The sequence below is a fragment of the Porites lutea genome, chromosome 8, assembly GCF_958299795.1.
Source record: "Porites lutea chromosome 8, jaPorLute2.1, whole genome shotgun sequence".
In the NCBI taxonomy this organism is placed as follows: Eukaryota; Metazoa; Cnidaria; class Anthozoa; order Scleractinia; family Poritidae; genus Porites; species Porites lutea.
The window spans coordinates 16,220,622-16,235,802 of NC_133208.1; the positions used below are offsets into that span (position 1 = coordinate 16,220,622).

Below are 15,181 nucleotides of genomic sequence, written 5' to 3' on the forward strand. Positions count from 1 at the left end.
TTTTCCTCCAATAGCGGCCTCGATGTTCGTGAAGTTTAAGCGAAATCTGTAAGAGCGTTATCGAGATATTTTGGGATAAAGATTTTGTGGTTAGAAATACGGTAAAAAATGGATAATCTTGATGTTCGGCTGTTATCTATAGAAAATGAAGCGCTTTTTACATGCAATTTCACCTGATACTAGTTCCAATCTTTTTAAAAACGAGTGTGAAAGACCGTGGAGATATCTCCAGCCGATTGTTAGAAAGAAGGATTTGATTGGTATGTTTCGAGGCGCTTTTGTTAGCGGTTTTTGAACATTTTGGTCTACTTTAACAAATTAGCGAATAATTTTTAAACCGCTCGATAGATTTTTTTAAAAAATTAATATTCTTGAGATTAACCTTCCTTTTATATGCCCCTTTAGTTTCAAGATGATTGATATATTGTAAGGCAGTAAAATAAGGGCTAAAATTCGCCAATATTTTGGCAGAAATTTTGTGTTTACAAATGTGAGCCTCTCATTATTCAGGGTATTGTCTCCAAGGTTCATATTAATTCGCGCATGACAATAGCTAGCATTTTTGCATATGTCAAATGCATTGTTAGTTACTGTTGTTCACGTCAAAATGAAACTTGGAGACAATGCCTTGAATAATGAGAGGTTTTCACTTGTAATAACGAAACTTCCGATAGAAAAGTAACGAATTGTAGCCCTTATTTTACTGCCTTACAATGTATCAATAATCTTGAAACTAAAAGGTCATATAAAAGAAAGGTTAATCTCAAGAATCTTAAATCTTAAAAAAAATCCATCGAGCGGTTTAAAAATTATTCGCTAGTTTGTTAAAGAAGACCAAAATGTTTACAAAACCGCTAACAAGAGCGCTTCGATACATACTAATAAAACCCTTCTTTCTAGCAATCGGCTGGAGCTATCTCCATGATCTTTCACACACGTTTTTAAAAAGATTGAAACTACTATGAGGTTAAATTGCATGTAAAAAGCGCTTCATTTTCTACAGATAACGGCCAAACAACAATATTGTCCATTTTTTACTGTGTTTCTAACCATAAAAACTTCATGCCAAAATATCTCGATAACGCTCTTACAGATTTCGCTTAAACTTTACGAACGTCGAGGCCGCTATTGGAGGAAAACGCTCCCGTGAACGATTTTGGAAGAACAGTTCTCAGTGCTAAGATATACTGCTGCAAGTAAAATAGGTAATAGCGTCATTTCGTTGCTATGACAACTCCGATGCCGTTGCACAAATTTTCATCTTTATCTAATACAACTGTGGTGGCAATTTTTCCAAAACTTTGTTTATGGTGACGTAGTTTATGCTCAAACTTGGGAGGTATTGGCCTTGAAAAACTGTATCGAGCCACCTTAATTTGAAAAATGTAAGCCCCTGGGCTTATTTCCGGAATTTTACGGTATCTTTAAAATCAGGGAGATTAGTCCTGTGACAGCTCAGTTGGTAGAGCACTGCAGCGCCAACGCAGAGGCCATGGGTTTGAATCCCGTTGAAATCCCGAACGTTTTTGGTTAATTTTGCAATTGCTTAAATTTCAATTTCTACTGTGACGATCATATCTTCTTTTATTAACAACACAGTTCTCAGATGTTTCTTAGGCTTTAGCGAGCAGATCTTTTGTATTAAAGTTTGCAGTTAGGACTTATTAATATGAATGCAAGATCGACTTTTACAGCTTTGATATCGACGACAACGAGCACGGGCAAAAAATCAGTAGGCTAAGATTAGCAAAACAACAACTTTACACATGCAGCACGCTTTTGTGTACATTTCCTTGCCGTAGCTGCACGATCATGATGTGAAACTGCCTATATATCACGATTTTCTGATTATTTTATTTTAAACGTAGATAGAGTCCCTTAAAATTCAACTCCAGAAAAATTCACTAGCGTTTGAAAAATTCAGCGACATGGAATAAGAGTGGTGAATTTTGAAACAGCGTGGACTCACTTTTTAAGAGACGTTTTCCGTGCCGTCGTCTTTGCTTAAGCTCCCCACAGCTTCGTTGGCCAAGGCATTCTAACACCTTTTGAGCTTTTTGTTCCCAGCTGAACCTTACCCACTAGATTTTACTTAATATCCTTTAAATTATAGGAAACTTCATCTTCTTCTTCCTCATTAAGGAGGGAGTGTGACCGAGTAGTCAGCGCGTTAGACTCGCAATCCGGCGGTCCCGGGTTCTCGTCCAGTTCAATTCCGGCCTCTTAGTTGCTGAATTTGTTCTCGTTTGTTGCGAGTTCAAATCGTCTGCCACGCTTGTTAAATAGCCAACTCATTATTACCTCCTGTCAATTGGGGTTTTTAATCCTGTTATGTCAAATTGCCATACCCTTGTCAATCTGCATAATTTATTTTATTTAATTAGATTCGCCAATTATTGCCAATTACTGCGGGCCCGTAACAGTCCCTCCCCCCATGAGAGATAGACCACCACACCGTGGACTAAGTCCCCTACTCTTTACGAACAGTGTTGTGGGTTTTTTTAACGTCCCACAGAATTTATATATGCAAGGGTTGTGAGACGGGGCCTACGGTTTATCGTCCTTATCCGAGAAGACTAGAAAGTCTAACCGTTTGCAGAACGTATCAGGAGCCGGAGCCTCCATCTCCATTAATTTCTTGAGTCAACCCTTTCCTCAGTAGATTTATAAAAAGAACGGCTTGTTTCCCCCGAAAAGTGTCATATTTCCGTGAGTCTCGTATGTCACCGGGAAAAAAAATGAAGTTGGATGAAGTCAAACTCAGAAGCCCGTCCTTCGACCGTTTTCCTTTTTTACTATACGTCCATTTTTACAATTTTACAGCTGCTGGGATCTGGGTATCATGAAATAAAAGTTAATGAATTATCCGACTGAGACTGAGCATGAAGCGATGGGACATAGGCAGCGAAATGAGGATCACGGAAAGGTTATCTTTGCGAGTGTTCTTTTTTTTTGTTGTTGCCGCTTTACATCCCACATTGAAGCATGCACCTTGAAAAGAGTCGATGATTAAGCGTTCTGTGGACGATTTGGAACTTTTCGATGATCAGCGCCGAAAAAGTGCCAGGATCATTTTATTTTTGTCATCACCGTGGAGTGGATTTCGCCACTTAAGTACCGCATGCAAAAGCGATCACCTAAGGGACGGACCATTAGAAAAGTTATGGGGGGGGGGGGAGGGGAATTTTCGAGCCGCAGGAATTTTTTTTTTTGTTATCAAATTGCTTGTATGAATTTTTTTTTAGCCCATAGCATGAATATTTTTTTAGGATTAATTGGCGTGCATGAATTTTTTTCATTTAATTTTCCCTTGCGCGAATATTTTTTTTGTCCTTCGCCCGCCCCCCCCCCCCCCCCGATATGTTTTCTAATGGTCCGTCCCTAAGTAGCAACTAACGAGGAATGCTTCAGTTCCGATCTTTGAGAAACTGCAGTCTTCTTTTACAACTGACTTGTATCACCATGAGAGTTGCCTGATAAAAGTGGCACTTGAAAAGTTGAACAGAAGACAGCAGTAAATTTTCTTGCGGTGTTTTTATGGATCTCAAGAAGGCCTTTGATACTGTTAACTGCTGGTTCAGATCATACCTGACTGATCGAAAGCAAACTACGGAAGTTAATGTGTCTGAGGCTGAGACGACCTTGTGCGGCGTGCCACAAAGCTCAGTCATCGGACCACTCTTTTTCGTACTGTACATCAATGATATTTACAAGTCCTCTTCGTTATTTGCCTTTTATCTATTTGCTGACGATACTAGTATAATACTTGCAAATAAAAATCTAAAGGAACTCGAAACACTTGTTAATTGCGAGCTTGGCAACGTCAAGGAATGGCTAAAGGCCAACAAACTGTCTTTGAACATAAAAAAAAAATCAAACTTTGTAATCTTTCGTCCCCGGCAAAAGAATATGCCCTTCATACCTAGGACTAGAATTCTTGACTCCGTGACTAACACCTACTTTAACCTTGAAATGAAAGATTATTTAAGATATCTTGGCTTAATGATTGATTCAAATCTTTCTTGGAAATGGGACATCGAATCTATCTGTCACAAAATCAGCAAGTCGATAGGAATTATAGCTAAGATTCGACATTATGTCCCGCGTCGTATTTTACTTTCAGTTTACAACTCATTAATTGTCCCTTACTTGACTTATGGTATTTGTGGTTGGGGAAACTGTGACTTGACATTTCAAAGAAAGATCGTAACTCTACAAAAATGGGCCTTAGGTCACATTTGTGGGACGTTAAAATACTTGAACGTTCGTCCTTTCGTAAACAAATAAAGGAATTATTACTAAATTTCTTGCGGTCAGAAGATGATTATGTCGAAGTCTCCCGTCTTATTAAGTTATTTAATACTTTAGGTTAGCCTCTCTTCGTAATCGTTATGTAATTGCCTTGTTTTGTGTTAGTTTAAATTCTATTTACTGTATAGTAGTGTCTTCACTGTTATTTAGTCCATCTATATATAAATCCTGTTTTGTAATATGTCTTCAGCTCCCCCCGCCTCGATTAGTTTATAAGCTATTTGCGGGTAGGAAAGTAATGTAATTAGTTATTTTCCAATTTTCAATAAAATTTGTTGTTGTTGTTGCTGTTGTTGGTAGCTTGCTCGTAACCAGTGGGGAGCTTACGTCAATTTTATTGACATGTGTTCTACCCAGTGGGTGGCTTCCATGCGCAGTTCCATTTAGTTTTATTAGTTTTACCTGTTTTGCCAGTGGGTGGCCTGTGTGTAGCCAGTGGGCGGTATACGCAGTTTCTTTTGGTCTTCTTATTTTTTCCGTTCTCGACCGCTCGGTTTGGACAGCGCTTGGCTTGAAGCAAGCCGCACCCAAGGTTTGTGTGTTTTCTTGTTGGGACAAACTGAGATTTAGAGGAGAGCTAGAAAGCTACAGCTCTGATCGAGTTCAGTGGTGAGCGCCGGTGTCGAAGATGATCAATGAAACTGAACCAAAACAACGTGAATGTCAAAAGCTGATTATTTGTACGCTGTCTTTCTCTCCGATTATAATTATGGCCATTTGCTTTGCCGTTTGGAGACCCATTTTAGTACCGTTTCCTCTCCAAGTTGTGAAGATGCTTGCTCTACATATTAGTGCTGATAATCAGAGGCTTTTGGACAACGAACTGCTGCTTTTAGAAACGGAATGGAAATTGTATGAAATGGAGAAACAATTTGGTCAACAGCGGTGTAACAAGAATGAAGACAGGTCAAGAAAAGATGTTTCGTGGCTAACTGTTATGGTCAGTGATAGCTTTGTCGTTCCTGCTTTGGTTCTTGGTCACTCAATTCAGACATTTTCTTGTCACAAAACTATGATTGCGCTTATATCAGGAAATGTGAGTAAAGATACACAAAAGGCGCTTCAGAGCGTCGGATGGGAAACTCGTTTGGTCGAAGAAATGGATTGCAAGTGGATGGATGCTAAAGTTGGTGGAGATCGAAATAGCGGACTTTTTGGAAGACCTCGAGGACACAGAATTAAGGGAACACACACAAGATTTCACGCGTGGAACTTTACAGAGTTTACTAAAATTATTTACGTTGACGCCGATTACATATTGATGACTAATATTGATGAACTTTTTCAAATCACGGAACATTTTGCCGCCGTCCCTTGCTCCAGACCTGGTGTTTTGGACCTTTGCTTCAATGCAGGCCTTCTGGTGATCAAGCCAGATTTGAAAACCTACCAAAGAATCATGAAACTCTGGCGTGAAACAACAGAAAAAGACACCTGCCCAAATGATCAGGTCTTGCTCAATGATTTTTATACACCGGGTGGCTGGAAAGCAATTCCCTACGCTTATAATATTAGGCGATTCGTCTTTAGACCTTTGAAGTCATTCCACTACGCCTGCTGCCGCCCTCAAAAGCCATGGATTGGAGAATGTCGACCAAGTAGAAAAGAAGCCAAGGCGTTTGCCGGTCCAATCATAACTGTCTTTGATATGGCGTTAGTATTCTGGAAGAACTTGTATGAGGTTCTACAAAAGTACGAGTTAGAGGATTGGTGGAGATCTACATCGTTCTTTAGGCCAACACAGGAGTTCCCAATTGCTTCAAATTACACTTGCCGGGCTTAATGATTGAGTAATCTCGGCTTAGTCCTATAAAGGATAATAAATACTGAAAAAGTTCGTCCGTGCTCGGTTTCTCTGCGGTACTTGGCGATTGTTTTTTATAACAATGTGATCATTTAAGTAATTAGGCAAAGTCCCATTAATACGCTTCTAAATGATAGAGCACTTATCAATCCTTGATTGGTCATGAAACGGGATCCAATAGAGCTTTTAAAAGAGCAACAAAAGACGCCTGGCGATCCGCATAAAGAATGACTCTTGCCGCGTTTTGCAATTTAAGGACGCGATAGAGCTGCTCCTCGACCAGATGAAGCTAGCATATATAGCTTATTTAACACGCTGAATAAGCCGTAGGAAGGCTATTATTTTTCGCAGCACCGTAATTCGTGAGGCGAGCTTTTTGCATATTTTATCAACATGTGCATTGAACGATAACTTGCTATCAATTTCTAAATCTAATAAGGCTGTACTTTCTACATTACATAGGGTATTATCGCTTATTATCCCTCACCAGTAATCGTGAGAACCTTGGTATTCATATTTGTTGCACATTCTAAGGTTCTCACGATTAAGGCTGCGTTCTTTGCTTACAATGACATGCAGTTTATTTCGTCATATATTACAAGGGGATAAAATCCTCATAAGGTCGTTTTGTGCTTTAGTGGTAGCAGTTTGTCCTTTTTGTGCGTTTGTTCTTTTTTCCGGCCATGTTTTAGTAGCCTACCGTGTGTTCTGAAAGTATCGACCCTCGTTACTTTCGCACCTTTCTGCTATCGTACTTTCGGAGGCTCGCTACTATCGGGGAGTCGTTACTTTCGGACGGCTAAAACGTGTACTCCACATGGGCACTGCAAAAAATAAATTCGCAAAAAAATGTCAAAGGAATACTTTTTGAAAAAAGGTTATATATATATATCCTGTACTTTAAGACTGTGTTATGAAAAGGAATGTCAAATAATTATTATCAATAAACCTCGGCGGATCAGTGTGGCATTTGTTCAGGATATTTATCATATCCGTTTTTATTTTTTTTGCAAAAACGGAAACTTAAATTTCCATTGTTTTGGCTGCATTATCGATACATTTGTGACATTCTTGACAGCTAAGATAGAGGAGTATTTTATCAGGATGGAGATCCGTCAGTGTCAGTCAAACTGTGAAGTGGCCAGATATTTTTACGCCTGACCCCGTTCGCACTTTTAAGGAAAGTACCACAAACAAAGTTTCCAGCCCGAATTATCATTTAACTTCGTTCCTGTTGTCCCAACAAGTTTTGTTTCTTTGTGAACGTCGCGCTATTTTCCCTCATTTTGAAATGTTACCCTCTCTTTCGCGTTAAGTATTGCCACTAAATTTGTGGAAAATTTAAGGTGCGTTAGTTTTCTTTAATAAAGTACGTTAACTTGAAAATGTTTACAGCTGCCTCTATGAGATAAGGAATACATCGCATTAACATAGTACTGTACATTAAGACAAGCCAGCTGTGTTCGACTCACTGTAAAATGCATAATTCAAATAAAGTTCGACCACTTGGGTCATCTGGAATTAGAGTATCTTCATTTCCCCACACTTTTTCTCCCTTTTCTTTTTTATTCGTTGGCTTTAGTTATGTTTGAAGGTCCTGAAGAGAATAAACTGAATTAAAAACTCAGTTCTGCAGTTTTTTATGTCATTGTTGCATTCGATTTCCTTTTTTTCTATTAAGTACAGATTTTGTAACCCAGTTTACAGGAGGCAATTATACCTTTTGAGGTGGTCCGCAGTTTTGGTTGTCATTATTATTATTATTACTATTATTATTATTATTATTATTATTATTATTATTATTATCTTACCGCAGTGAACGAATGAATGAAATGAATAAAGGGGCGTGGATAAGAGGAAAACATAGTGTCATGTTGAAATATTAAAATAGACCAATTTTGACATATTAAAATTCTTACTTGGCTCGATCCGAGGCTTAGGAAAATTAAATAAAAGAATTAGTCTTGTGTTGCAGCATTGAATAATTCATTTTTGTTTTGTTTTATTCTCCTAAACCCAGTAGCCAAGTATCACACAAGCCTGCCTTAAAGTTTAGAGGAGGACTTTTAATACCTAAAAAACTCACAATTCGTTACAAGTTATTTTCTGATTCCTTTTCAGTAATTCCATCATCGTCTTTGTTTTTTCTGCTTCGATCCGTGTCACAAGCTCGACGAGGTAAGTAATAATAACATCAACAATCTCTGAATGGAACTAATGTCGATTGCCTAGTTACCTACCTGGGAAGTAAGAGTAGAAATAAATATTTGCGATTAACTATTCATGAAAGAGTTGAACGGTTTGAAAATGTCTAAAGTCACAGTGTCCGCCAAAAGGAAAGCACTTGGTGTAAATCAAATTTTTGGTGCAGTGAAAATAGGTGTTCTAAACGAAAAAGGCCACTCCACTAATAGCCCTTCGGAGGAAGAGAAGCGAGAACCGGAAATACGTCTGCTATTCGCAGCCTACTCCACTAAATCCTGATTCTACTACTTTGAGACCCTCCCCAGGGAGAAATGACATAACCATGTAAATCCGTTCTTTAATATCTAAGTATTTGGTCACAATACAGTGGCGGATACAGACCTTCAGATAAGGGGAGGGGGGGGGGGGGGGGGGTCATCCAGACCCTGAGATAAGGGGGAGGGGGCCCGGTCTTAAAAAAATGTTTTTTTCGGCCCCGACAGTTTGGTCAAAAAAAGGGGGGGGGAGGGAGAGGCCCCTCCCCTGGATCCGCCACTACAATAGGCTTCTACGTATGAATCCAAAGGTGGTAACTGTGAGTTGAAAAAAGACTTAAGTACACTGTAGGGCCCCCGTTAAAATGGAGACAAGTTGTCCCCCAACTCCCAGAGAATCGAAAGGCTTTACCACCATCCTGACTACTCAGATCTGGGTGTGCTTCTGATTTTTTTAAACAAATTTGCCACACGGCACGACCAATCAGAAGCACTATAACCAGATGGAATTTATTGTACTGTTTAGTTTTCGAAGATGATGTGAATTGCGAAAATACAAATTTGAATGAAGATATTTCCTAATTTCACGTTATCTTCACTCTACGTTTCATTCCTTTCAAGGCGGCTAATCCAAGCTCAACAAATTGGCCTGCTCCCAATGTGTGGGGTGAGGTCTTTGTAGCTCAGTTGGTAGAGCACTGCTAACACAGGGGCCATGGGTTCGAATCCCGTTGAAGTTGGGTTAATTGACAATTGCTTAAATTGCAATTACCACTGCAACGATCATATCTTCACTTAAATTTTTTTAGTTTTTATTAGCAGCACAGATCTTAGGTCTGTTTCTGAGGTTTTAGCTGGCAGAGTTTACTGTTAGGACTTAAAATATGAATGCAAGATCGACGCTTGCAGCTTTGATATCGACGCCAACGAGAATAGCAAAAAATCAATAGACTAAAGATTAGCAAAACAACAACTTTGCACATTGCAGCACGCTTTTTTGTACATTTCTTTGCCGTAGTTGCACAACTATGACGTCAGTGAAACTGCCTATTTCACGTTTTCTGGATAATATGAACACAAGACAACATTTTTTTGATTCTTCTGTGTTAAACTTATATACAATCCTTTAAAATTCAACTCCAGAAAAATTCACCAACATTTGAAACAGGGAACGCGAATTTTGAAACAGTGTGAATTCACTTTTTGAGAGACGTTTTCCGTGTCGCAGTCGTCGTCGTCGTCGTCGTCGTTGTTGTCGTAGTTGTTGTCGTCGTCGTTGTCGTTGTCGTTGTCGTCGTCGTCGTCGTCGTCGTTGTTGTCGTAGTTGTTGTCGTCGTCGTTGTCGTTGTCGTTGTCGCCGTCGTTGTCGCCGTCGTTGTCGCCGTCGTTGTCGCCGTCGTTGTCGCCTGTAGTCGTTGTCGTCGTCGTCGTTGCTTAAGCCGGCTCCCTACAGTTTCGCTGGCCACGGCATTATAACACATTTTGAGCTCTTTGTTTCCAGTTGAACCTTTCCAGCTAAATTTTACTTATCGTTTTAATTATAGGAAACTTCATCACCTACTTTTTACTTAAGGAGGGAGTAGTCAGCGCGTTAGAATGGTAATCCGGCAACGGCGAGTTCCCTTCTGGCCACTTGCTGGATTTGTTCTCGGTTGTCCCGAGTTTAAATCCTCTGCCACGCTTGTTAAATAGCCAACTTATTGCCTCCTGACAATTGGGGTTTTTATTATAAGCTAAGTACACTTTCACAAACAAACAAACCTTTAACCTTGTAACCTTCCATCAAGCTTTCTAGGTCTTTGCAGAAGGTTTTCGGTCATAACGGCATTTCCATGATTGTTTCCTTAGACTGCTGAGATCCAGTTTCAGGTTATAAAAAAAATTCAACCTTGTTATAGTCAATCCAGTGGTGAAAATGCGACCCCATTCAGCGGTACCTCCCTATTAGCTTCTTATAGGGAAGTACCCCTTCGGGGTATGAGTAAGCAACTCGTCCAGTTCACAAGGACAGGGAAATATTGTGCTGGACGCGGAAGGACGAACTGAGTTTTAAAAAAAAACTTAACTATACAACTGACTTTTCTTTGTTCTGCATTCAGGTCGTTAAAATTGCCAATCAATTTTGTCTGTTTTGGCGAAAGCCACAGCCGGGTTGTTAAGCTAGGGTTTTCGGTGCTGCAATTGTTTGCCAATGAGAACAAGTCTGGCCTTAACGAACTCGTATCCTAGCTGGAAGTAGGCTTTTGCTATGTTATTTGCTATGTGATGCGATTTCCTCTTATTTATTAATTTATTGCCGTATTTATTCGAATAAGCGTCCAACCTCGAATTAGCGCCCACCTGGAATAAGCGCCCATCCTAAAGGCAGAAAAAATTAATAAGCGCCCAGCCTCGAATAAGCGCCCACCCCCTCCTCCTCCCAATCAAACTGAAATAAGCGCTCACCCCCACCCCACCCACTTGAGTGAATAAGAGACTTCCCCGAGGTCGGAGTTTTCTTCAGAGTATTTAACAGAAACTTTGCTTTGTTACTTCTTCGAGTTTTGTTACTAGCATTTATTGTTTTGTTGCAAAGTATACATACTTCACTTGCTGAAAATGGTTAAAAGTTAATAAGCGCCCAGCCTCGAATAAGAGCCCACCTCGAATAAGCGCCCACTCTCAAGGTCCAAAAATTTAATAAGCGCTCAGGGCGGTAAATCGAATAAATACGGTAATTTACTCATTTATTTATCTAGTCAATCTTTTTATTTGACCTCGAAGATCTGTACACCTGAACCCGCGTTGTGGTAATGTAATACTGATCAGCGGATAGCTTGAACATGAAAATGATGAATGTCCAAGTTTCCAGTGGCTTTGGTAGGCGACTTTGTCCAATGCGATTTTTCGACCAGACGAGCGCAGGCTGCATAGTTGAAATTGCCATCACTTATTTTCCATAGTCCCTCCTCCCCGTTTCATAGAGTATATAGGGATTTTCGTCTGTACCATCTTACGGTCAAGTCACGTGGTTTCCAAAACAAGGCTGCACAGCGCATTTTCCCTCCGGGCGTACCCCTAAAATGATCCTAGGAGAACTACAGAACCTTATAATTGGAAGATAAAGTTGTGGTTACCCAGGCATCGCTGATCGAGTTCAGTGGTAAGCGTGGCGTCATCTAAAATTATCAATGGAACCAAACAAAAGAATTATGAGTCACGAAAGCTAATTTGTATGATTTTTTTTCTCCGATCCTTATTACGGTTATTTGCATTGCTGCTTGGAGACCCATTTTAGTTCCGTAAATGTGAAGATAGTTGCTTCATATGTAAGCAACGACAAGGGGAGGCGTTTGGACAACAAATTGTAGAACTGTCTTTAAAGACGGCATGCAAATTTTATGAAATGGAAAGTCAATTTGGTCAACAGTGGTGTCACAAGAATGAAGACAGGTCAAGAAAGGATGTTTCGTGGCTAACTGTTATGGTCATGATGACTTTGTCGTTTCTGCTTTGGTTCTTGGTCACTCAATTCACAAGACTATGATTGCGCTCATATCAGAAAATGAGAGTAAAGATACACAAAACGCCCTTCAGAGCGTCGGCAGGGAAACTCTCTTAGTTGAAGAAATGGATTGTAGCTGGATGGATTCTAAATTTGGTGGAGATCGAAATGGCGGACTTTTTGGTAGACCTTTAGGGCTCAGAATTAAGACACACAAGATTTCACGCGTGGACCTACGCAGAGTTTGATAAAATAATTTATGTTGATGCTGATTACATGACCAGTATTGATGAACTTTTTCAAATCACGGAACATTTTGCCGCCGTCCCTTGCTCCAGACCTGGTGTTCTGGATCCTTGTTTCAATGCAGGTCTCCTGGTGTTCAAGCCAGATTTGAAAACTTACCAGGAGATCATGAAACTGTGGCGGGAAACAACGAAAAAGGACACCTGCCCAAATGATCAGGTTTTGCTTAATGATTTTTATGCACGCAATGGCTAGAAAGAAATTCCCTATTCTTACAATACTAGGCGAATTTTCTTTAGGCCTTTGAAGTCATTCCACTATGCCTGCTGCCACCCTTCAAAGCTGTGGATGGAAGAATGTCGCCCAAGTAGAAAAGAAGCTAGGGCATTTGCAGGACCAGTCATAACTGTTGATGATGTGGCGTTAGTATTCTGGAAGAACTTCTATGAAGTTCTACAGAAGTACGAGTTAGAGGATTGGTGGAGATCTACATCGTTTTTCAGGCCAACGCAAGAGTTTCCAGTTGTTTCAAATTTTTCTTGCCGGACCGTTTAACGGCATTAGAAAAATCTAATTATGGTGTCGGCTTAATCCTATAGAGTATATTAAACGGGCTGCCAATCGCTTGATTTTCTTTTACATTGCACACTGATAACTCAGCTGACAATTGGCGGTGTGTGGTACTGAAGTATGTCTTTAAAGTGATGACATCTTCGCAATTTGTCAGCTAAAAATACTGTCATTCGATTTTTTTCGTCATGACTTTAGCAGTCGAAATGTGGTAGTTAGAGCCTCTGTTCGGGGCCGTCTTGTATCGTAGGTAACGTTGATCAGTCACTTGGTTCAGTATCTCACAGCTTTTGCCTTTTTGTGCCGGTTTTGTTTTCCTGAAAATGTTCTTCTCAACAGTGTTTGTGATAAATTTGTTTGAAGTGTATTGACCATTGCAAACGCTAAGTTAAAAATGTTTACACCCGTCGGTTAGACTTTGATCCAAAGAACCTTGGAGGCACCCATTTAGTGTTTTCTGTAAAATATCTGTTCCGAGAAGCAAAAATTGCCTAGAATTTTTAATAGCTGGAGGAAGGCTAAAAATTTCTATATGTCCGTTCCATTCATGTACAATATTCGAAGCTTATCGAACAAATTCCCTACGATTAATTTTTCGCACTTAACTCCCCAGGTTAAGTTATTTTCGTAGAAAAAGGAAACCTAAAATTTTCTGATTCGAAAATGGGATGGAGACTGAAGAATCAGACAAATTTTTACATTCGTAATACTTTAAATTGCGCCTAAAATTTTCGGGAAAATAATACTGGAGGCCTTGTTAGTTCGAAAAGACTCAAGTTGCCCCAGGATGACCGACCAGATAAAAAATTTTATATCGTCGCTTAGAATGCATTTCTAGAGATCTTAAAGTACTCTGGATAGCCTAAAAAGTGTTTTTAATGCATTTTGGAGAAAACCGTTGTTGGGTGCCTCTGAAAATTAGCATATAATTCAAGACAAGCCGCAACTGTCTTTGACTTCGGAGAATACATGAACTTGGATAAATATAGTTTGAGTCATTGGGTAATTTGGAAGAGAATCTCTTCTCCTTTTTATTCGTTGGCCTTAATTATGCTTAAAGACCCAGAAAGATACAGAGCTTAGTATATGCAATCGATTTCTTTCTCTACATTGAAAAAGGAAGCACTGCAATTGCGCCTTGTCAAATCATGCGCTCCTTGAAATTTTTAAAGCACAATCTTTTTCTTGGGAGGATATGCTAATAATAATAATAATAATAATAACAATAATAATAATAATAATAATAATAATAAACTTTATTTATATAGCGTCTATATCATTAACTGTTCGAGGCGCTTTACAATGTATTAAAACTCTAAAAAATCTAACAACTACATATGTACGCACGAAAATTAAATTAAAATCTATTTATAAATTAAGAAAAAGCTTGGTGAAATAAATATGTCTTTGAGTGTTTTTTGAAAGAATTCAAGGAATCGGCATTTCTTAAAGATGCGGGTGTGCTGTTCCATAATTTAGACCCTGCAATAAAAAATCTTCGATCACCATAAGACTTAAGCTTAGATCTTGGTAGCCTGAATTTCATCCCATTACTTCGAGTCGTTATTACTCCCTCAGTAACGTCTGAATCGACCGGCCGTTAATGCCGTCCAGTGACGTCATTTAGCTCCTTGACCTTTGCTTTAATTCATGCAAAAAGTAAAACACGATTTTCAAGTGGCAAACCGAGAAATATCGTTTGGAAATGTCTGCATGATACAGAACTGCTTTATTCATTTCGATTGTAATTCATGTTTAACGTTCAAACTATCAACTGCGTGCGGTACAACTCTGAACCGGTCGTACTAAATTCTATAATCAAGCTCGGTCGCAATCACGCAATGAAATAAACACACACACGGAACACTTAGTTCAAAACCACGATGATTTGTTTTAATTGAAAAGAAGCTATTTGGTCCTTCACGAAGAAAAAAAACAAGGAGACAACACAGTGAGTGACGTCACTGGACGGCATTAACGGCCGGTCGATTCAGACGTTGTTGAGAGGAGAAAACGACTCGAAACAATCGGATGAATTTCAGGCTAAGATCTTGGGACTTGAAGTAACTAATTCGAGCAAAAACGCAAATGGTGGGAGCTGCCACAAAAAACTGAGCAAATTGGATATATAACTCGGTGAGAGTCCATTGATAGCCTTATATACTAACAATAAAATTTTATAAATAATACGGTATTCAACAGGCAACCAATGTAAGTCTATTAAGCTTGGTGCTATATGTTCATGCTTCTTGGTGAATGTTACGATGCGCGCTGCTCTCTGATTCTGAACTAGCTGTAGGCGGTTTA

At 39.4% G+C, this 15,181-nt stretch overlaps 1 protein-coding gene and 1 pseudogene across 1 annotated transcript; both read left to right on the forward strand.

Moving 5' to 3' along the window:
• The first annotated feature begins 4,930 nt into the window (after positions 1-4,930).
• Positions 4,931-6,094, forward strand: LOC140945254 (glycogenin-1-like). Its single transcript, XM_073394305.1, has one exon. It carries the CDS (start codon positions 4,940-4,942, stop codon positions 6,092-6,094), a length of 1,155 nt encoding a protein of 384 aa, XP_073250406.1. The 5' UTR covers positions 4,931-4,939.
• Positions 6,095-8,939: 2,845 nt separating this feature from the next.
• LOC140945255 (glycogenin-1-like) lies at positions 8,940-12,859 on the forward strand (annotated as a pseudogene).
• The last annotated feature ends 2,322 nt before the right edge of the window (positions 12,860-15,181 follow it).

Bases quoted from the DNA above. Each gene is read 5' to 3' on its own strand.
- LOC140945254 (XM_073394305.1), top strand. From the start codon at position 4,940: ATGATCAATGAAACTGAACCAAAACAACGTGAATGTCAAAAGCTGATT.